Consider the following 22,430-nt stretch of genomic DNA (forward strand, 5'->3'; position numbering starts at 1 on the left):
TTCAGTCCTCCTCTAAACTGGATCCTTTATTTGATTGATCTCACTGTTTAAAATTCCACTTTAAAGCAGCAGGAGAAAGCTGTGGCTTTAATTAAAGCTCATGGTTTCTAATCTTACCAAGTCTAACTCCAGAGAATAATTTCTCCTGGCTATTTTGGTTGCCTCTGGTCTTCCACCTAGAGCCAGAAGCAAATTGCCTTTCTCCCCATGCGCCCACACACCATCACAACCAACTTCTTGATTGCTTCTGTCCATAAGCTATTACTGTCCATCCCACATAAGACTGCTTTACCAGACTTTCCCTCCCCAACTCACCACCACAAAAACCTGCTGTTAGTCAGTAGCCCCCATTGCAGAAGAATTTTTGGATAGCAGGACAGTCCAGAATGGCTTAAATGCAGCCAGTAATCACCTTACCACAAAGCACAACCTGACTCAACAGCCAGTGGCGATAACAGAAGGAGGATCCTGGCACTCCTGGGGGAGAAGGGTTCTGTAATGAATTTAGGTCTGGCGGAAAGTGTCTGATTAACTGAGCCAAGCCAGCACAGGCAACAGCAGTGACAGCTTTAATAATACCACGTAACCTCTAGATTGTTCTTTTCATCAGTAGATATCAGAGCACTTTACAAAAGGAGGTCAGCATCATTATCCCCATTTTACTGATGGGGAAGCAGAGGCCCAGAGCGACGAAGTGACTTGCCCAAGTTCAGCCAGGAGAGCTGGGATAGATCCCATATCTCTCGGGTACCGTCCAAGTGCTCTATCCCCTAGACCACGCTGCCTCCCAGAGCAATCTTATTTCATTCTAATCCTCTACTGTTGACTTGAGCTGAGCTTGGGTTAAGTCACCAGCTGTCACTTTCCCTCCTCTGAAAAGTGGGAATGAGAACACTTCTCTTATGGGGAGATTGGGGCTTCAAAAAAAAAAAAAAAGTTAGGTGTAACGGGATCAGGTACAAACATTAATATCCTGACTGGCCACCAGGAGTCACTGTGGCTCTAGAATTAAGGTTTTTTTCTTGTGGTGTTTGATGTGTGTTGTTAGAGTAATACAGGCTGATAATTGGAGACAGTGTACAGGAGAAGGAGTCTGACCCACATGCTCAGGGTCTAACTGATTGTCATATTTAGGGTCAGGAAGGAATTTTCCCCCAGGTCAGATTGGCAGAGATCCTGTGGGTTTCTCACCTTCCTCTGCAGCGTGGATCATGGGTCACTTGCAGGTTTAAACTAGTGTAAATGGTGGATTATCTGTAATTTGAAGTCTTTAAATCATTATTTGAGGGCTTCAGTAGCTCAGCCAGAGGGTAGGGGTCTGTTACAGGAGGGGATGGGTTAGGTTCTGGGCCCTGCAACGTGAAGGAGGTCAGACTAGATGAATTCATGATTGTCCCTGCTGGCCTTGAAGTCTGAGTCAACCCTGCCTGCATGCGGTTACATGTCAGATCTCAAGTAAAGCAGGGTTGGGCTGAGTCGTGACTTGGGTGGCCAGAGGATTCTGTAGATAGCTCTCTTCCCTAGAGTCAGTCCTGGATCAACCCCTGGGCAAACTGGAAGGGGACACTGCTGACAGGAACAGCTTACAAATGAGACCTAAAACCCAGGTCTTGACCACTCACGGTGGCACTTTTTGCCAGAGTAGGAGTGTTAAATCTTGGCCAAGTTTCCTCACGGATAATTACATTCCACTCCCTAAATTCTCCCTACAGGCTGGATTCACTCCTTACCTGCATCTGTCATGTAGTTTATGGGAGTCTGTTAAACGGTCGCCAAGCTTTCCCCCAGAGGAGAACTGATTGCACACGGCATTACACAAGCATGCTACAGAACAGAGCATTTGCAAAGCATGTTAGGATCCATCTGGCTAACCAGCACTACACGGAAGTTAGATGATAAGCTCTGCTAAGTGAGTCTTCAGAAAGTGATACACTAACCTTTGAATAATTCCAATAATCAGCCCTTAAATACAGATACACAAACATTCCTGCAAGTGCCAGGAAAATTACAACTCTGCAAAGAGGAATTTAGAGAGACCAAAGGCTTACGGGGGAATTGTCAGGGGACCAGGAGATGAAGAGCCACTCAAAGCCCTGTGCGTTCTGGGTGTCCAGCCGGTAGAGGATATAACATGGCTGTTGTTCATCCAGCAGCGGCAGCACAAAGGAGTCATAGTCTTTATCCCAATGGCGAGACAATTCTTTGTAGGCTCCCAGCACTAGCTGCTCTGAAAGGAAGAGAAGAACTATGAATTACAAAGCAAAAGTTAGCACAGGCCACAGGGCTGCATGACTCATTGCTCCAATGCAGGGGTCTCAAACATGTGGCCCACAGAGCTATTTCCTGCAGCCCACCAAGCAGCCCACCCCCGGCCTACCTCCAAGCCAGGGGTGGGCAAACTACAGCCTGCAGGCCGGATCTCCCCCCATGGCCCTGCGCCACTCCCGCTCCAGCACAACGTCCCTGTGGCCGGGGTACCTGGAGGAGCGGCAAGGCAGCGCACAAAGCCCTGTGCCCTCACTGCCCCCCCCTCCCCGGGCTGCAGGGACATGGTTCTGGCCGCTTCCCAGAGCAGAGCGGCGCAGGGCAGGCAGGCAGGGAGCCTGCCCTGGCCCCGGTGCACACCACTGCCACCCCGGAGCCCACACCCAGAACCCCTCCTGCACCCCCGGGGGCGGGGGGGGGGACTTAGGGGAAGGGGTTGGAAGAGGCGGGGCAGGGCCTGATGGAAGGGGTGGAGTGAGGGTCGGGCTGGGGGGGGGCAGCGAGTAGGGGGTGTTGTCAGTGATGCGGCCCTTGGGCCAATGCACTAATCCTCATGTGGCCCTTGTGGTCATTTGAGTTTGAGACCCCTGCTCTAATGCCTTGCACTCCTGAGAGCTCAGATGCTGCAGCCCTATTCTCTGCTCTATCTGAGAGAGCTTGTGCAAAGCAATCCAGATGCTATTCCCTTACGTGCATTAATGTGTGGGCTGACCGCGCACTCTCAGAGCCTCTCGGGGAGCGGAGTGCACAATATCACCCCCATAAACATGTGCAGATGTTTCAAAAGTCCCAGCCAGTAGGAGGAAAAGGGAAGGAGAAAGGTTACATGGGATTGCAAAGGGGCTTGGTCTACCCCATACCATGATTTCTGAACACAAAATTAACACTGGAATATGAAGCTTCTCCCATATCAGGAGAGCAGGGCTCAGGAGTTGCAGCTCTAAACAGCTGGATGAAGTTACCTGTTGTATTAGAAGAGGCACCAACATGCTCAGGTTTTAATTAATCCAAATGGCAACTGCTCCGCATTGCTTTCTGCATTCAATGGAGTCTGCTGTGCTGAAATGTGCTGGGTGGCTGCCTCCTCCAGAGACCTTCCCCACAGCGAGATACAGCCTCACCCAGTCTCTCAATGAGTGCACATTAAAGCAGGAGTTACGGGGAGGAAGACAAGTGGGAGAAGCTGCAACCACCAGGGCTGAGGAGTGGGCACACGGGCAGGTGCCAGCTACTCAGGGAGGGTGGAGAGGCTAGGACACCACAGCCCCACTATAGCCACTGTGGGTGTGTGGCCAGCACAAACCAACACAACTTAACTCTTCACAGCTACAGGAGTCACTCAGCCACTGCCTGCAGCGAGGAACTGATCTGTCAGCAATCCCACCAGCTGCTTCTCCACACTGCAGAGCAGTTGATTTCCAGGAGTCCCAAAAGCTGGCTGGAATCCCCTGCTCAGCTGAGCTCCCCTGGAATCTCCTGTCTTCCAGCCACTCCTCATACCCATACAGCCTCCCTGGCAGACCTGGTGAGTGAGGCTCTCACAGGAGATGCTACCAGCGCTGCTACCAGCATTCCCCAGCTCTGCAGACTTTGATCAAATGCATGTGGATAGCTTCCCTCTCCCCACAGCCACCCGGAACCCTCCCTGCCCGCTATCCCCGCTCCTGGTCAGGCTAAGGTTCCCCACCCCTCCCCAGTGGTCACTGGTCTGGTCCCTAGGCTTTCAGCTGAACTACAGCAGTGACAGGGGAAGGCAGCAAAGCGTTTGGGGCCGTTTCCGGAAACCTCAGTTTCCCCTGTGATGCAAAAAGGGGAGAGAAACCACCACTGAAATATGACTGCCAACATCAGCCGCTTCCTGCCCGTAGCCTGCTGCTGTGGTTTGGTCCAAGCACGCATTCTACCATCTAGGGAGAAGGGAAGTTATGGGCACATCTCGCTGACACCATTTTGATGGCACTATGGTGCCACGCAGGGCAATACCCTGCGCCTCCTCTTCCTGCCGAGCTTGTCAAGGCTGATGCCAAGCCACGCAAAAGGTGTCGAACATGCCTGGAAAGGAAAGTACTGAGCATGCAGGGGAGGAGGAGCAGGGCAAGGCACCATTCAGGAGTAAGAGCCAACGAGATGCTAGCTCATAGAACTGGGGTTTCCCTTCCCCAGTCAAACACCCTTCTGCCGTGTTGCAAGGAGGGTGAGCAGGGGGCCATGCTGGGGGCAGGTAGTGGAGTCTGGGGAATTTGTGTAAAGGAAGGGTTGGGGTGTGCAGGAACACACTGTCCCCCGTGCTCAGAGCATGACGACATCTTCATATGAGCAAGGCACGGATTGAGGAGAGGTGCTGTGGAGAAAGGCAGGGTGGGACCCACAGATCACCTTTCATGTAGTACCTCCAAGTCAGACCCCACTAGGGCCTTCCAAAGCAGCAGGTCTTCAGCAAACAGCCCCAGCCAGAGCCCTTCGGGAAAGAGCTCACATGCAGCTAGAGAGCATTCCTGAGCCCTGCAGCCATCCCTGGAGAGAGGTGACGCTGTCAGTGTGTAACAATACAGTGTGTGCAAAGAAAGCAGAAACTGTCTTCTCAGGGCCACAGTGGCCCCAAGGGGCAGAGGAGTCTTGCCTGGAAAGCTGCATTCGTCCAGTCCCTAGACCCAACCCACCCCATCAGACTCACATGTCGAGGAGCCTTGTGTTCCAAAACAAACGACATGCTCGTGGCTAAACACAGTCCGCTAAGTGCAGGGTACCAACGGGTGGTGAGCCAGCGTGCAAACGGGAGCACAGAGCCTGCAATTTGTACTTCTCACATCCAGCCTTCCAAGAGAGGCCACAAACAGTTTGTCTGTCTGTCTTTTCTGGCTTCTTGCCACATCCCAGGATAGTTCCCATTGGTTTCAATGGGAATCTCGAGCCAGCAGAGGATTTCCACTGCTCCTTCACCCAGGGCTTAGTGACGTGACAGGGGTTTGTAAGGTTCCCACTCGTGCTGTGATAACCCTGGAGACTTAGGTTTCCCAGAAGCTGAAAGCAAAGCAGCCTCTGCAGGGTTATTAGGAAGCTGGATGAACACAGAGCTCCAGGAAGAGCAGCCTACCTGCTCTGCCCCTAATATTCTTACGGCGCTACCTTTCCCAAACAACCACCATTGATATCCCGTGGGGTGGGAAAACACATGGCCACAGGCATCTCCCCTGTGTTTTGGGATTCCCCAGGAGGATCTTCAGGAAGCCACTGAGGAAGAAGGAGGAGGAGTGCACCTCCTGCACACAAGGGTAGCTGGTGAGGGGAACACGCTCTGGGTCCACCCAGAAGTGCCTCCTCATCCCTGGTTTCAGAACTGATGGGACACCCTCTAGGGATTCTGGTGCATTGCTGCCAGGGGACCTGAGTGTGCTCCTGAGCTATTGCTTGAGCAATTGTGGGGTGCCTCTCCATGTAGGGGTTTGGGAGGCAGTGGCCTACACCAGGTGGCATGTGGATGAGCCTGTTGGATTGAAGAACAAACCCACAGAAGGGGCCACCCAGTCCAGGAGGATGAGCAGGAGCCCCCAGGCTCCCACAACTTTTGAAGATGCCCTATCTAAAGCAATGGTTAAAGTCTGTTTGTGTAGGGATTGCGCTTCCCCCCCCCCCCGCACACTCCCTGCACCACTGTACAAACACCCAGCCCCCACATGGGCAATGTCAAACTCAGCAGGACTGGGTCGGAGGATAAATAGAGGTTTCATACAGCCCTAATTTCCACCTACCCTCATCACAGCTGCATCCTCCGGCATATAACCCTATCCCACACATCCACTGCACTTGACACTCCAAGGGACCTAGCAATTATGGTTTTGCTCCTGAAATCACAGGAATTCAAATCCACCAAAAATGTATTCCGTTTCTACCACGCACCTCAGAAAAACTAGGTCCAGATTTCCAGAGCCATTTATACACATGTGAATAATTTCTGCACACAAACTGCAAAACTGCAGTTGTGCAACTACGTACCCCTTTGCCTATGAGTTTAGCAGTCCTGGACTCTCAGTAAGTTACAAGTGGCACCATGCCACAGCACTGATAATGCATGTGCGTGCAGGTGAGGGAGAGACTATTAAGTGGGCAGGTTTCAGAGTAGCAGCCGTGTTAGTCTGTATCCGCAAAAAGAAAAGGAGGACTTGTGGCACCTTAGAGACTAACCAATTTATTTGAGCATAAGCTTTCGTGAGCTACAGCTCACTTCATCGGTCAGAAGTGAGCTGTAGCTCACGAAAGCTTATGCTCAAATAAATTGGTTAGTCTAAGGTACCACAAGTCCTCCTTTTCATTAAGTGGACAATTACCCCTGCAGCTTGGCCCACTTCCACTGACCGTCAGCCCATCTCCAATACATCACTTGATTCAAAACAAAAGTGCTCACAGTATAGTTTTCTCTTGCTTCCAATCAGGAAAAGGAAGCTTTCAGGTTTGCAATCAGCTCTGCTGGACTTTTCCAGCAGGGTTCATGTGATCTGTAAGGTCAGGTGGCAGATTCCCACAGATTTCCTTTGCTTGCAGGGGGCAGGCATGCGTGTTCTTCAGTCTTTACCCTCATCATCCACGTCTCTGGTACCAGGACATCCTCTAACCGCTCTCCACCACAGCTGAATCAATCTCACACACACACACACACACACAATCTATTTCGCTGCAGTTGCAGTCATCGCAACTCAACCTGTTTGTTCCCAGCTGGCAGATCAGTGGGGAGATCTCAGGAGAGCTGAACACTTCCTCGGGGAAAGGCACTACACTGCAAGACAGCAATAAAGAAGTCAGACTGGGGAGAACTATTAGGACACCTATCCATTCACCCACTCCCTTCTGTCGACGCAGGATTGTTCACCACAGCAACGTACCATTAAGTGCTTTGTCCAGCCTCATGGTGAATGACTCAATGTCCAGTCCCATCATCTCCTCCAGGAGACTATTCCTCAGTCCAGCAGAGCTCCCCCATTATATCCTCTCTGATATTCAACCTTCACTTAACTTCATTCTGCTACCTCAACACCCCTCCTGGGTGTCAACACCCTTCGTCCTAGTGACAGACACGCGCAGTTCCCACTTCGTCCTGCCCCCAGGCTGTTTGGTTCCTTCCTCCCAATCGATCCCTTCGCGCTCTGTGCAGCTAAAACACCCAGGGTCACCGGACGTGACCTACCTTCTCTCACACACACACACTCACCCCTTAAGTCTGTAAAGTACATTTTTCCCTACAGCTACAAAGTAGACAGCTATCAACAGTACTAGATAGAGGGATCACGTTTCAGATGCAGACTTATCTATTGGAGCAACTGTTTCTATCCTCAGGTAACCAGGTTCTTGTGTTAACACAGCTCCCCTTTACTTGCATAAATGAGGGGAGTGGAGGGGGGAGGGGTCCAGTAGCAGGAGGTTCTCAGAGAGGGGTCCTGGCTTTGGAATTTGTTTCCTTTACCTTGCTCTGCTAGAACCTGGATCAGGGAAGCATCAGAACATGCTGCCAGACTCACCTGTATCACCCTTAAAGGTGAGGTGCTGATGACTGGGGACTGGGTGAAGAAGAAGGGAGTGTTTGGAGTTGAAGAAGGTCCTACCCTTTAAGTTTTACAGTTTTTCTCCATTTGAGAGAGTTTGCTTCATAATTGTGTTGTCTATTTTAGAGTCAAATTAAATAAAACCTGCAAGTGCACCCCATCACTCTGTCAGGAGTGGATGGATTTTACTGGTTACACCAATACAGATCCTAACAAAGGGGAGAACAATTCTGGATGCCAAGTCAGGCAACCAGGAAGATACAGCAGGGAACAGAAACCATAAGCAAGCACAGGACAGAGAGCCACTGCCAAATTCAAATCAATGGAAGTTAGTCCATTAAAAAATAAAAATTCAGATTTGGCCCATTTAGGTGCTAAAATTTTAAATATTGTTTCAAGTTCCATTTTTAGATGTCCTAAGGGGCTTTCTGCTCCTTTGGAAGGGACTGAAAAGCAGGTCAATATACTCTCAACCTCCTCCATTTCAGCTCTGCAGCAATTGTTGATGTGAATTTTATAGCGACGGGGGCCCAGCATGCCTGTGAATTTCCAAGGAGCAGCGCAAAAGAGCAAGGTCATGACACTAGCGCAGGAGAGAGTGTGCAAGTAAGCATCACCAGCGAAATGAACGATACACAAAAGGACTGGCAAACACACAAGCCTAAAGAATCCCCTTCTGTTATAGCGGTCTTGGGTACAGAACTTTCAGCTGGGAAGGTGGTTTTTCAATTGAACAGTGTCCCTTTGACTACTTCTGCTGGCTCCAGGAGGAGATGCCAAATATTCTGAAAAATTTTGCATTAACTCAGAAGGAGAATGCAGAGATTGAAAATGCTGAAGAGGAAGGGATCAGGCCATCCCTTGGTCACCATGAGATGAAGGGCTCTCTTCCAACAGCAGCCGGCCACAGCCTCAGGCAAAGAAGACAAGCACAAGTACTGACAGCACTCACACCCTGTAACAGCAACCAAGAAAACTACCTGGGCACATGAGAATAGATCAGACACAGAAGATCACCAGTGCTAGCCAGTGTGCTGTATGTGTCTCAGGCTAAAGACCATCCCGTCACAGAGCCTGATCCAGGGCCCACTGAAATCTATGGGAGTCAGGCCCATGATTTTCAGGAATGCAGCCAGTCTGGGTAGTGAGGGAACCTGAAGTGAGGCCAGAGACTGCAGCCAGTAGGAGAAGCAGCCGCCAAAGCAAGGTCCTCTGGACAGTCACAGAACTCTCTCTGCCAGGTGCTGATTGGCTGTTTGTTCCAACCTTCTCCCTCCCTCCTTGTCCTTTCACCTCTGTCACATCTGCCCTTACCTACAGGATGGTTACAGCAGACAAGAGGCACCTGCCATTTGGGTTACAGGGAGCACCTCCAAACTCCAGATGCACAGAGGTGAAGGGACAGACACCCACTGGGCAGCTCAAGAGTCAGAGGGCTGTGGTGGGGACTGAGTATGTAGGATGCCTTGTCTGCCTTTCTCTCACCAGAAAAATAGGTTGCATGGGGCAATTTTTCCCCTTTCATTTGCAGACCACCTCTCTGGACAGGTAGCTCCATCAGTCAAGTGAGGCCCTGCTGGCTCTGCAAGCACGAACAGGCAGGAACACGATTAGAAGTTGTAGAGTGGTTGGGACTTAATGATAGACTTCTGATTCCAGGGACACCTCAGTCCCATCTACACGGCCACTTTCACCATTCAGTAACTGGGCAGGGGACAACAGTGTTGGAATTGAATCCCCTGGTGCGGTTACAGATGTAGCACAGACTAGCCTGAAGCTCCAAGTGTTTAGGGAGTAGACACATAATCCTGAAGAAGAAGCTGACATGGAGCCATTCCCAGGGCTTCCACACCCTCCAAGGCACCTTTCAAACAAACATGGGCATTTCCAGGCTTGAAAGGAAACTAAACCACAGAAAATCTGGTCAGGGAGAACAGTGCATTACAAGTCAGTTTCCGTAGGAGCCCTGATCTCACCAATACACGATTGCCAGTGTCAATAAGAGAAGACATTTCAGGTGCAATTCTCTAGAGTGCTCAGCATTGGCCTAACTTTGCTCCCATTGAAGTCAATGGTAAAACTCCCCTCGACTTCCAGGGCAGCAGAGCTACGTGGATGCTGAGCATTTCCTAATATCTCACCCTCTGTTTCTATTAATCCTTGTTTCTACTGGATGGATTTTTGGGGAAAACAAGATGGCACTGACTTCCAGCTATTCAGAAGTCATGCTGTCCCTGATCCTTGTCTCACCTTTAGGAATTGCCAGTGAGCATTTAAACAAGCTGTTGAAACAGACAGAAAAACTGGTAAACCAATAAGTGATTTTCTTTGGTGTATTTTAGCTTCAAACTAGCACAACATATAGGCCTGAGATGCACAAGATCGGCATCGGAAATGTATTTAAAAAAAGTATCAATCCTTACGTCACTGATCAGCAAGTAGCTACCGCACTTACTATTAAACTGTTTATTCTGCAGGTGTTGCTCTGGTGAACTATTTTAGGAGGAAAAGGAGAGATTAACTCATCAACCTGAAATGGCCTAGAATAAATAATCACCTGCTAGGGCAGCATTTTAAATTTCTTTGCAAAATTAACCAACGGTAGGTGTGATTTTCTAAATTCTGCACATGCAACCATCTACCCAATGTGCATTGCACAACTGTCACAAATAGGTATGTAAATCAAGTCACTTTGCATGCAAGCAACCAGAGAGATGCATTTGAGGAGCATCTGCACATTTGATCAGATTAGTCCCTAGGTGTGACTGTTGACAGAAACCTCAGTTTCCTTTAAACTCTCTCTCTCTCTCTGCTTTGATGTTTTAACAATGCTCATGCTAATTTCAGTCTCTGCTGTGCCAGTTCGTCTTTGCTGCTGCTGCAAGAGTCTGTACCACTGCTGCAGTCTGATGCATCACTTATCTTCCGCTATTTACCATGCTTCCTTCAATTAGTACCCTAACTAATGTGATGATTTGCCATGCAAATCCATACTATCATCTTTGTTCCTTTCTCAGCTTTAAAAGCTTTCTTCTTCTCTTAAGATTACTCCAGACTAAAGAGAGAGAAGCACAAAACTAGATCAAAAAATGAGAGCTGACTCTTAGGGCTGGGACACTGCATGATTTCGTGACTCACTGGGCCTCAGACTTAAATAGCTCCTTCCACCTCCCAGACTGGCAGCTCCCCATCTCCTTCTTTCCAACCCCTAGCTACAGAAAAGCTCTGCTATTGAGCTAAAGGTTGTGTGGCTCCACTCTGGGCACGTGGCTTGGCAAAGGCAGGCAATTAATTGCGCTGATTCTTACAGAGAGGATGAACCTCATCCCCTCAGTACAATGTTCGCTACTAGAGCCTTGCCTGGAGAAATGGAAGCCATTAGGTGGGTATTAACTAGGGTTGCCAACTCTGACTCAAGTTATTCCAGGAGATTTCTTCCCCCCCCCCCCCCCCCCGACAATGTCATTTTCTTAAAATATCCTATTAAAGTCTCCCAGATTGCTTTCAATAGTCACTGGGAGACTCCAGGCCAATCCCAGAGGGTTGGCAACCCTATTATTAACAAAATACTAAACAGTAGTGAAATACCCTGTTCTCACCTCTGTAAACAACGGGTTATAGCTGGGAGGGAAGAAACCAAATGGGACTGGGGCAGTGGAGCAGGTGAAGGTCAGGAAAAACTTCAGACAACAGGAGTAACTTGTGGGTTGCCAGTAAACCCCAGGGAAGCAGTGGAAGCCCATGGCATTAAAAAAAATAAAACCAGGACACTTGTCGGCACATTTGTTAGGGTCAAGAAACATTTAGACAAGATGCCGAAGTACACTCTCCCCACCACCCCCCGGTGCCATTAATGCCAGCTTCTGCCTTATGCAAGACATGCATAGTTCAGAGAGCGGAGGGTTTTTCTGTCCAGTAACTGCGTGCTGTGAATGGAAGAGAAGTTGTGCAGGTGAAGACTAAGCAGAACAGTTCTGGTCATGTGTACATTCACCGTTCCTTTTGCCTTTTCACTCCCAAACATTCAGTGCCTTCGCTGTGATGCTCCACAGCATTGTTTGCTCCCAGGGAACATAAAGCTCATGTTACTACCACAAAAAGGCAATTTGGACCAAAGCAGTTAAAGAGCTCTACCTGGCAGTCAGCCCACATTTATCATGCACTTTCCACTTCTAGTCTACACACAGGTTGCCCCCCAGGCTTCCCCAACAATACCCATCAGCACACCTCAGCCTGTTTCCACTGAGGAACTGAGTTCCAAAACACATCCTAGCTACATGGATGTACTCCCACTTTCTATCACTGGAGCCATGTGACTTGAACAAACATTTCACACGTTGAAATGAAAATCTGGGGCCCCACAGGGAAAACCAGGCAGATGTCTCTTTATGTGGTTTGTAACATTTAAAACTAGACTGGATAAGCAAGATGATGTGCCTGAGAGCAATCCTGCACTGGACTCTGGCGAGCAGGTTCCATGAAGCAAGAGGAATTAGAGATAGAAAATTAACCCATCATTCAATTACCGTGAGGAACCACCAATGTCCCCTGGCAGAGCAGAGATCTCTGCAGGTGTCCTAACCTGGGAAGCAGCCATTTGTTAACATTTTACACAGCTGAGCAGCAGCGGCTTTGCCACGTATCACTGGGTGCTGACTCACACCACTCCAGCACAGCACATTCCTCTCACACATCGTTCCTGGCCCTAGGAACAGAGTCTGGCTGCTTAAATGTTGATCACTCCTTCCCCCCAAGTCACCGAGCATGAGCTAGTCTGTCTGCACCCAGGCAAGAGAGCTGCACTGCGGTAGCTGTGGATGGAGAGGAACAAGCCACTTAGCTTTAGGCCACGGGTAGGCAACCTGTGGCACATGTGCTGATTTTCAGTAGCACTCACACTGCCCGGGTCCTGGCCACCGGTCCGAGGGGCTCTGCATTTTAATTTAATTTTAAAAACCTTATTTACTTTATAACTAAACTATTGTTGCATGTATATTATAAACTTATAGAAAGAGACCTTCTAAAAATGTTAAAATGTATTACTGGCATTTGAAACCTTAAATTAGAGTGACTAAATGAAGACTCAGCACACCACTTCTGAAAAGTTGCCAACCCCTGCTTTAGGCAATACCTCTGACTCTCTCAGCGTAAGTTCAGAGTTAAAGCCTCATTATGCATCCTCTTGCTACAATTACTTGCATCTTGGATTGGGGGGAAACTGATATTAAGCATTTTAACCCTTGGAAGGATAGGCACAGAATTCGGCAGGGATAGCAGTGACCTGCTGCCCTACTGGCTGGCATGCAGGTAAAGGGATAGACAAAGTATTTAAAAATAAAAACTGGGGGAGTGGGAGGGGGGACATGTGCTCCCACAAAGGCTAAAGTAATAAGGCACAATGGATTCCTCCAGCTGGGATACATGAGTGGCTGACAGTTGCTTTGCCTCATCTGCTGTATCTCCTGCGATCTCACGCACGTTCCAGTTCATTCTGTGGCGATGCTGATTTACTTGGAGTTCCTTAAGAATCAACTTCAAAAACACAGAGCTTAAAACAACCTGGATCCCTTAGCGTTTTTGTCCAGAACCTCCAGGTCCAGATCTCAAGTAGGCTGGAAATTCTGTTTCTTTTCTCCCTGGACAACAGCATCGACACCAGAACCAAGGAACCTCCATGAGCAGGAACTGAAAGTCAGCTTGAATTTCTGTCAGGGTCACAGGTTTGTCTGATTTCAAGGCTAGAGTGAGTTTTGCAGTCAATGCATCTATTCTAAAAAGAAACAGGAGACTGACCCCCTGTCATTTCATACCTAGCGAGACTTCCTCTATTGTCCTGGCTTCCTCCTAGTTTTCCTACTGTTAGCGTGCGCTGGAGTTCTGTATTCAACGACTACTAACGGTCATGACTGTACCAAGTGGTGCTTCTAGACCACACAAGTAAAATAAACTTTGCTTCCTTAAAAAACATGCCAGGGTTTTCCCTGGGGGAGAGGAGGGTTCTCCCTTTGCCCACTGCCTTCACCACCACTTGCTTCCATCCCGCAACGCTCACTTCTCAACTTCACATGCTCCCCACTGCTTCACGCACAAGCTCATCCCCGGATTTCCTTCCCTAGTCCTGCTTCCTTGGGCTTGTCATTTGCTATGGCTGGTCTCTAGTGACAAGGATTCTGTTATTTTGGCCAACCATTTCTGCAGGGACAGCTCTTAAAATACATCACCAGTGACTGTTCAAATGGAGCAGTGCAACATTCAGAAAGATTTCAACTTCCAACAGATCAGGCTCTGGGGAACGATAAAACTTTGATCAAGCAGCACTGCAATGGAGCTAGAAGGCAGATGGAACAAGAACAGGAGAGACAGCTGGGATGGAATTGAACCGTGCCAAGCTTAAAGTCCAGGGTCTGTGGAGATGTGAGAAATAATAAATAAAGATGCCTCCTCAACCACCCCCAACTACTGAATGACTCAACTGGGGAGAGGTTTGCACAGGCTAGGCATTTTTCTGAAAGCCTAATCCATTACACAGCATGCTATTTACATTTGGGAGAGTGCTTTGCTTCCTGACCCCTTTTAGGTTTGCTCACAGAACAGCCATTAGCAGACTGCTTCACTTTTAATTACCTTAAAAGGCAGACTGTCCACAGCTTCAGTCTCCTGCATACTGAGCTGGCCTGCTGTTCTGCAGGAGGACAGACAGACCTCAGAACAGTGGCAGGAGAACACTATAAAGAGAAGTCATAAGTCTCACAACAGTCTCTGGAGCCATCCTGCCTGGTGTTCCAAGCAAAGGCCCAGGACGCAGGGACTCCCAAACTCTAACCCTGGATCTGACAGAGACCTTGGGCAAATCACAATCTCTCTGCCTCAAACTCCCCGTTTCCAAAAAAGCATAGAATTGTCTAAGAGGCAGGGAGTAGAGAGCTCTTTGGGGCATTACTAGTGTTACCCAATACTGCTGTGCAGAGAGCTACTGTGGTGAGTGGCTAACTTAAACCTACCTACTGCACAGGGTGCTGGACACTTTTTGAAGACGAGAAGTTCCAGGCAAACACTAAGTACTATTAAAAAGAACAAGGAGTACTTGTGGCACCTTAGAGACTAACAAATTTATTTGGGCATAAACTTTCGTGGGCTAAACCCCCCTTCATCAGATGCATGCAGTGTAAAATACAGTAGGAAGATGTATGTATATAATCTTCCTACTGTATTTTCCCACTGCATGCATCTGATGAAGGGGGGTTTAGCCCACGAAAGCTTATGCCCAAATAAATTTGTTAGTCTCTAAGGTGCCACAAGTACTCCTTGTTCTTTTTGCTGATACCGACTAACACGGCTACCACTCTGAAACTAAGTATTATTATACCCCGAACAGGACAGCTGGTGTCAGTGTAAGACTTTGGTAGAAATCCACTCTGCCTAACACCTAGAAGCAATCCAAGCAGAACCTACATGGATACAAAAATGCTTTGCAATAAAATTAACTTTCATAAAACCAGGAAGTGTCTCAGCATCTTCCATCTAGCCCAGTAGCTCTCAATCTGCAGGCTACTTGCGGCCTAATCAGCACACAGCTGTGGCCCATGGGACATCCTGAGGGCCATACAGGTAGCATATATATATTGTGTGGATGCGGCCCACATAACAGAGAGAGCTGCATATGCAGCCTGCAACAGTAAATAGGTTGAGAATCACTGATCTACCCCTTAGAATAGCAAACGTGATTTGATGGCCAACCTCAAAGGAGCTGGCTGCTTGCAGTCAAGTTCAAAGAGGCAATGAGTGGAAAGTTCTAACTTTGCAGCACGAAACACCCAGCTAGGGAATAGCATCGTCAGCTGCCCAGCCTCAGGGTTGGCTAGATAGAGAGGGGGATGGTGGACACAGGCAGGCAGGGTCAGCCTGGCACCATATCAATCTGTTTCTCTGCTAATGTGTCCATTTAATTTCAGGCCATCTCAGCAATGCCAGCTTATGACAGAATAATGGAACATGCCTGCTTTCATTACTCATTTGCCGAGCTTTCTAACCAAAGATGAATGGAGCATACATATTTTTAAATAAGCATCACTGCACTGTATGGGCTCAGGATAGCAATGGGCTGGTTTTCTAATACACTCCCTTCTCCCAAATCTGGTAACTCAGATGCCATTCCTGATGCAGACACACTTGGAATGGTATTTCAACCAAAGATGTAATACCCCATCCTCAGCCTCCTCCCTTCCCCATTCCCCCATGCCAACTCCCATTTAGGGCCCAACTCTCCTCTCAGATCCACACAGTAGATCTCGATCCTCCTATTCTGCTCTCCCTACATATGCAGAACAGGAAAGCAGAATATGGGAATATGGCTTCTGGTTATCTCAAAGGTATCACTTTCAAAAAAGGGAAATCTAGACCGAAGACCACCCTAGTTATCCTAGGCCTCCAGTACTGTAGCACCTCACCATTTAATTTTTATATCCTCAAGAGTCCCCTGTGAGGCAGTGCAGTGCTGCTAGCCCCATTATGCCTCAGTTCCCCACTTGGACAGCGGAAGTGATTTGCCGTAAGGTCAGACAGGGAGTCAGTGGCAGAGCAGCAATTCAATCTGGGTCTCCCACGACCCAGGCCAGCATCTCAACCACTAGTTCATCCTTCCTCATTGCAGGAGCTCCCCCTTTCTCACTCCTTAAGAGAATTGAAGAGGCTGTCCTCAGCCCAAGAGTCAAACCCGTATCAGAGCACTGGCTCGCTAGAAGGACTCAACTGGCAGCAATCATACCTTCATCAGTGGGTCTTGCCACTATGTGCTTTGATCAAGTGAAATTTGTCACTAGAGCCAACTGCTATTATCCCTCAATTCACCTTCTATCCCAACAATTCCTAGTAAACTGGTTAAATAGGTCTCTGCATTTCCTGTGACTATTCTGCTCAGACACAGTCAGGCATTTCTGATGGGTAAAAAGCCATTTGCTGATTTCCTCCACTGTACTACGATAGCCACACATAATTTAAGGACTGATGATCATTCCAGCTTAGCTGCTAGCAATTCTACACAATCTCTGTTGATCAGATGCCAAGTCCTATGGTCTATACCTATTCCCCTCTCTACTGCTGGGAGCTTGGGCTATACAAAATGTCCCCCACAAAAATAATCATGGGAAGATTCACACAGGAAAACCAGAACTCCTGCCTTGCAGACAAGGGGAGCTCACAGTTAAATCCTCCCATACAGTTCCCCATGGAGTCCTCAAGTTCTACAGCAACACGTCATGCAGATGAAGATATCCCATTCGGTCTCTGCAGAGATGACATGAGTACAGCTCTCATGAGTGGTGACGAATGTATTCTTACTGAGATCGCCAATTGCAAATAATCCAACACTGAATCAGCTGCACTGAGGGGAAAGAGTGGGCACCCTGCTTATGCATAAACCTTACTGAATTGATCTTACCAAGAGCCCCATGAGCCAGGCAAGGATTATCCCTTGTTACCGAGGAGGAAACTGAAGCACAGAGATTAAGAGCTTTATTTTCAAAGATGCTGAGAACTCTCAGCTCCTACTAATTACTCTGAAGGGGTGGGCGATCAGAACTTCTGAAAATCAGGCCCCAACTGACTCTGCCCAAGGTCATAGTGAGTCAGTGACAGAGCTGGGAACAGAACTTGGAACGCCTGACTTCCAACCCGTGGTTTAGTCACGAGACTGTCCTCCTGTCCTACCAAACGTCCAGCCTCTACCTGGAAAATCCCTGGGTATTGCAACATGCTAGGGCACACAGAAGCAAGCAGAATCTGCTCAACATTACGAGCATGACTTGCACTAGTCCCTCACCCAGCATGGAAAGGATACAAAACTAGCACCCAGCAGAGAGAGAGATACTGACTCACACAGGAGAGGGCGAAGGGGACGATGGAACATCCTGGTATATCTGGGTAGGATAATCTATGCAAGAGAAAGCAAAAACAGAACTGATTGGACGTAAGTTCATTATGCTTCCTGCTCCATGGGTAGCAGTAACTAGTCAGTTTCCTATTATGCACTCTGGGTCCAACTCTGTGCAGCACCTCCAGCAGGTACCCTAGCAAGGCCTCAACACATGGGTGGGGGTGCAGAGGTGGCTTTACGGGTCTTAGGTTCTGATGTGGGGGAGGAAGTAGCCCCTTGCGTGAGTTTGAGTACACCCTAGCTGCTCTAACTTAAGCAGCGCAACTCATATAGCACCAAGGGCTATGTGCCTGATCTCTCCTGCTCCCTGCACATCCCCTTATGCTAGGGTCTGCACAGAGGACAGCATAGGGCTGTTTATAGTGGCCCTATGCAGTGTGCACACCACAGAAGCCAGTTGCAGTTCCTTTCCACTCCCTCTATGCAGATGGAGAAGTACGTAGGAGCTGAGGTGGGGCACAATCTGTCTTTAACATTTACCTCCACAAATTCATTGAGAGCTACAATGCAGATTTCATGCATTTCCACATGCCCTGGCAGTACTGCAGAGAACAAGCCCTTGCGATGCTGCGGGATCGTGCATACAAAGCACTAGCCAGAAGAGAACACAGATGCAATGAATGCTGCTGTATTTATTACAGGATAAACAGACATTGTCTTTCACCAGCTGATTTCTAAAGTCTCCACCTGATGGAACTAAAGACAAGCCTGCCCATCACCCCAAAGAGAAACATGCCCTAAGCCCTTCTGCCCTAGCAAGCAGCTGATGGGCTGGCATGGATTAATGTCTGCAGTGCAGGTTTTACAATGGTCAGCTAATCAGTAATGCAGCCTGCTCTGGGACATATTGCAGTTAGGGCTATGGAAAACCTACCAAAAAGGTTCTGTAGTAAGTTAGCAGGCAAATCAATGCCTTGTTCCATTTGTTTATCTGATAAATGTGAGCTACTGAAAGTTACCTTTAGATAGCCCAAAAACAAAAAACATGCCACAGACTGATTTGCTCCACTCAATTTAAACCCAAAATAGAAATAGTAGGAACTGGAAAAAATCCTAAAGCACAAGAAACTGGGGATGTGAAAGCCATAAAACACACTACGACAGGAGGAAACGCAGTCTAGGATCTGGTCTGAGTGAACACCTTCACTTACTCTCTACATCTGGGGCCAGCTCCTCGGCAGCTGTAAGTCTGACGAAGTGAAGCTGTGCCAGGTTACGCTAGCGGAGGATCTGGCTCTGGAGTTTTGCTCACCCTATCCTATGCTGCTTTCAGGTCACGGAAGGAGAAAGCATCCATTGGGCTGACTCGGCCCTGGTCCACACTACAAACATATGTCAGTATAACTACACCACTCAGGGGTCTGGACAAGGCAGTTATACCAACTGAACTCCAGCGTAGATAGAGCTATGTCGGGAGGGCTTCTCCCATCAACTGAGCTACCGCCTCTCAGGAAGCTCTCCCTTCAGCACAGGTAGCGTCTTCACTAAGCACTACAGCACCGCCAAGTGTAAACAAGCTCAGGGATGCTGCTCTTCTGAGGCTATATCTACACCAGTGGTCTCGCGCACCCTTATCAGTAAAAATTTTTTGAGCACACACCAATATATGTATATTTATGTATAAATTATATACATGTATTACTGTACAATATATTGTGTAAATTATTAAACATACACAAAAAATAGAAATTGAAAACCAATGAGATAAAGATGAAAAATATTTTTAGAATCTTTTTTTTATTTATTCACAGTACAAAAAACCTTTTTGCTCTCACTAAAAAAAAATTTATATTTTTAGTGAGAGTAATGGGATTGAATATGCTTTATTAGTTTTGAAAATCTTGGTTTAACATTGACACAGCGGGCACTCAGGGCGGGGTCTGGGAAGGAGTTAGGGTGTGGGAGGGTGCTCAGGGTGGGGGTGCGGAAGGAGGCTCAGGGCTGGGGCAGGCAGGAGGTGAACTTACCTGGGGCAGCTCCTGTTTGCTGCAGGGGGCTCTGCACAGCGCAGCACCACCCCCATAGCCACGATTCTGAGAGCTGCCCCCCCTCCCCCCGGCAGGCAGGGCCACCCAGAACGGAGGGGCTTTAGGGCCCTGGGCTAAGGGGGCCCTGGCCTGCAGCTCTAAAGCCGCTTTTGGAATGCAGCCCTGAGAGCATGAGCCGCAGGACTCAGGAGGAGCCGGGGCAGCCTCGCAGCCAGCGGCTGGAGAGAAGCAGCGCTTTGAAGGGGAAAGCGCCGCTTCTTTCTGGTCGCTGGCTGCGCGGCTGCCCCGGCTCCTCCACAGGCAGGAGGACTCAGGGCCGCCCCCCCCCGGCGGTGCTCCTCCTGCTGCGCCCCCCAATCGATAGTCTTGCACACCCCACTTTGGAGACCACTGGTCTACACTACAGCTTATGTTGGCATAACTTCTGTCTCGGGGGGGTGGGGGGGAAGAGGTTAATAAATCACCCCCGAGCAACATAAATTACACCAACATAAGCACCAGTGTGGACAGCATTATGTTGGCAGGAGAGCTTCTCCCACCAACATAGCCACTGCCACTGGTGGGGGGCTGGAGTAGTTCAGCCGATGGGAGAGCTCTCTCCCATTGGCTTCGAACAGCTACATTGGAGAGCTTACAGCGGCACCGCTGCATTGATTCAGGTCCGCTGCTGTAAGCTCTCTAGAGACTAAAGGCACAGCTACACTAAAGAGACTGCTGAGGAAAAGCTTAAGCACCAGAATAAGGAATAAACTCCCAGACTGGGAACAATCCTATACCCACTCGTCGCCTCATTGAAAAAGGCTACACTAACAGTCCAAAGCACTACCATTTACAGTATTACTGCAGCATCTGGGGTGGTTATCCTTCTCTTAGGTGTTTCTAGAGCACCCATCACCCAGTGGGGGTCTCCTTCCTGTAGGATTCACTCAAGGGCAGTTGGCAAACAGCCCCAGGGAAGCAGAACAGTCTACACCAGCAAAGCCATATTGTCAGGACGCAGCCCCAACATCCAAGAGACCTGACAGAGAACAGCGAAGCAGATACCAGCACTGCATCAGGCCAGACTGACTGTGAACCCCTTACTGCCACTGGGAAGCGGTACTAGCTGCCTGTACAAGTGACTGCTCCCCATTGGAAACAGGTGGATCACAGTGGGTCCCATAGAGATACTGCTGAAGAAAATAAAAGGCATCAGAATTCTGCTCCTTCAAAATGTCAGCTGTGTTCACTCCACACAGTCTATTCTGAGCGGCCACATTCCAGGAGCCCCTAGCAGGATTTTCCATCGGCAGCAGCAAGGTCTTCTCTGTTATAGCAGGATCGGCCACAGCCATAGAGAAAAACAAGGCAGCACAAAGAAATGGAATTAAACAGAACTTACCATCCTCAATGACGACTTTGATGAGACGGATCGAGCCATTCCGGGCCTTGGCAAAAAAGTCCTTTAACTCTGTGGTGGCTAAAAGAACCAGAAACATTGTGATCAAACTTAGTAGACAAACCAAATGTTATTCTGCTCTTCAAACCAAGTAGGGGAGGGGAGGGGGGGAGGAGAAGGTGACAAAAACTAATGAAGAACTAAGTGGAAGAGAGTCAAAAATCCCTGATGGTAAAAAGTGGACAGAATAAAAACAAAGCAGCCGATTTCACTTGCTGTGTGATCTACACTGTGAAGGATACAAAGTCCTGTCTCTCAGAGGTTTCAGAGTTAAATACTGTCTAGGAGCACATGTGATCCAGAGAACTTGATACTTAGACTGGGTGAACATAATAGCCCAAATTTAGATGATAGTTTGGCTGGGGCAGGGAGGGCAGGCTCAAGTGTCAGTTTATTAAGTGTGCAGCGTATCCTGGTTTGCATGTGGGGTGGGGGAGGAGGGCAGCTGGAAGGTGTGATGATGGGTAGAGGCAGCTCTGTTGTGTTCAAACACTTTCCTTGGTTACGTTTTGCTTTGGATGCTGTATGCTGGAGCGTGTGACCTCCAGCGGGAAGGCTGCATAACACAGAAGCTGCCAGAATTTTATAGGAATCGGAACTGTAGCCACTTTGAATTTCACTCTCTGCTTGTCCCACCATGACGCCTCAAGGATGAGCGGTGATAAGCCTTGGGACTTGAGGACTCAGATCCTGCAGAACAGAGACCTGTTTGTGTGTTAGCAACAACTGGCTGTATTGCCTAGTAGGCTTTCCCCCAGGGCCTGAGTAGCTTCAGTTATAAGAAAATGAGGCAGGCCAGTTTGGAATACAATTCTAGGATGCCTTCCTTTCCTCCCACCAACCAAGGTTACCGGTGACTGTGGACACTTATCTAGTTAGAATCAAAATCCTAGGGACGCTAGCAGACAACCCCAGTCATTGATCCCAGAGGATCCTCTAGCACTTTATATGCTCTCAAACATACGAAGGAATCGCTCCACCCCTGGCCTCACTGAGAGGAAGCCACCTCTGAGTTAAACTCATCAGCTGTTTAACAAAAAGGAAAGGAGTACTTGTGGTACCTTAGAGACTAACAAATTTATTTGAGCATAAGCTTTCGTGAGCTACAGCTCGCTTCATCGGATGCATGTAGTGGCATCCGATGAAGCGAGCTGCAGCTCACAAAAGCTTATGCTCAAATAAATTGGTTAGTCTCTAAGGTGCCACAAGTACTCCTTTCCTTTTTGCGGATACAGACTAACACGGCTGCTACTCTGAAACCAGCTGTTTAACAG

At 48.6% G+C, this 22,430-nt stretch overlaps 1 protein-coding gene across 2 annotated transcripts in view; it reads right to left on the minus strand.

Moving 5' to 3' along the window:
- TWF2 (twinfilin actin binding protein 2) overlaps positions 1–22,430 on the minus strand; it is a 73,779-nt gene that overhangs the window by 26,968 nt on the left and 24,381 nt on the right. The window contains exons 2-3 of one of the 2 annotated variants that reach the window (XM_073352468.1): positions 21,100–21,177; positions 2,049–2,227 (exon numbers count right to left, since the gene is read on the minus strand). In XM_073352468.1, the coding sequence (XP_073208569.1) occupies positions 2,049–2,227; positions 21,100–21,177 (257 nt within the window). The remainder of the gene's footprint in view (positions 1–2,048; positions 2,228–21,099; positions 21,178–22,430) is intronic. The other variant, XM_073352469.1, reaches the window with a different exon arrangement.

This window comes from Lepidochelys kempii, chromosome 7 (genome assembly GCF_965140265.1).
Source record: "Lepidochelys kempii isolate rLepKem1 chromosome 7, rLepKem1.hap2, whole genome shotgun sequence".
Taxonomy (NCBI): Eukaryota; Metazoa; Chordata; order Testudines; family Cheloniidae; genus Lepidochelys; species Lepidochelys kempii.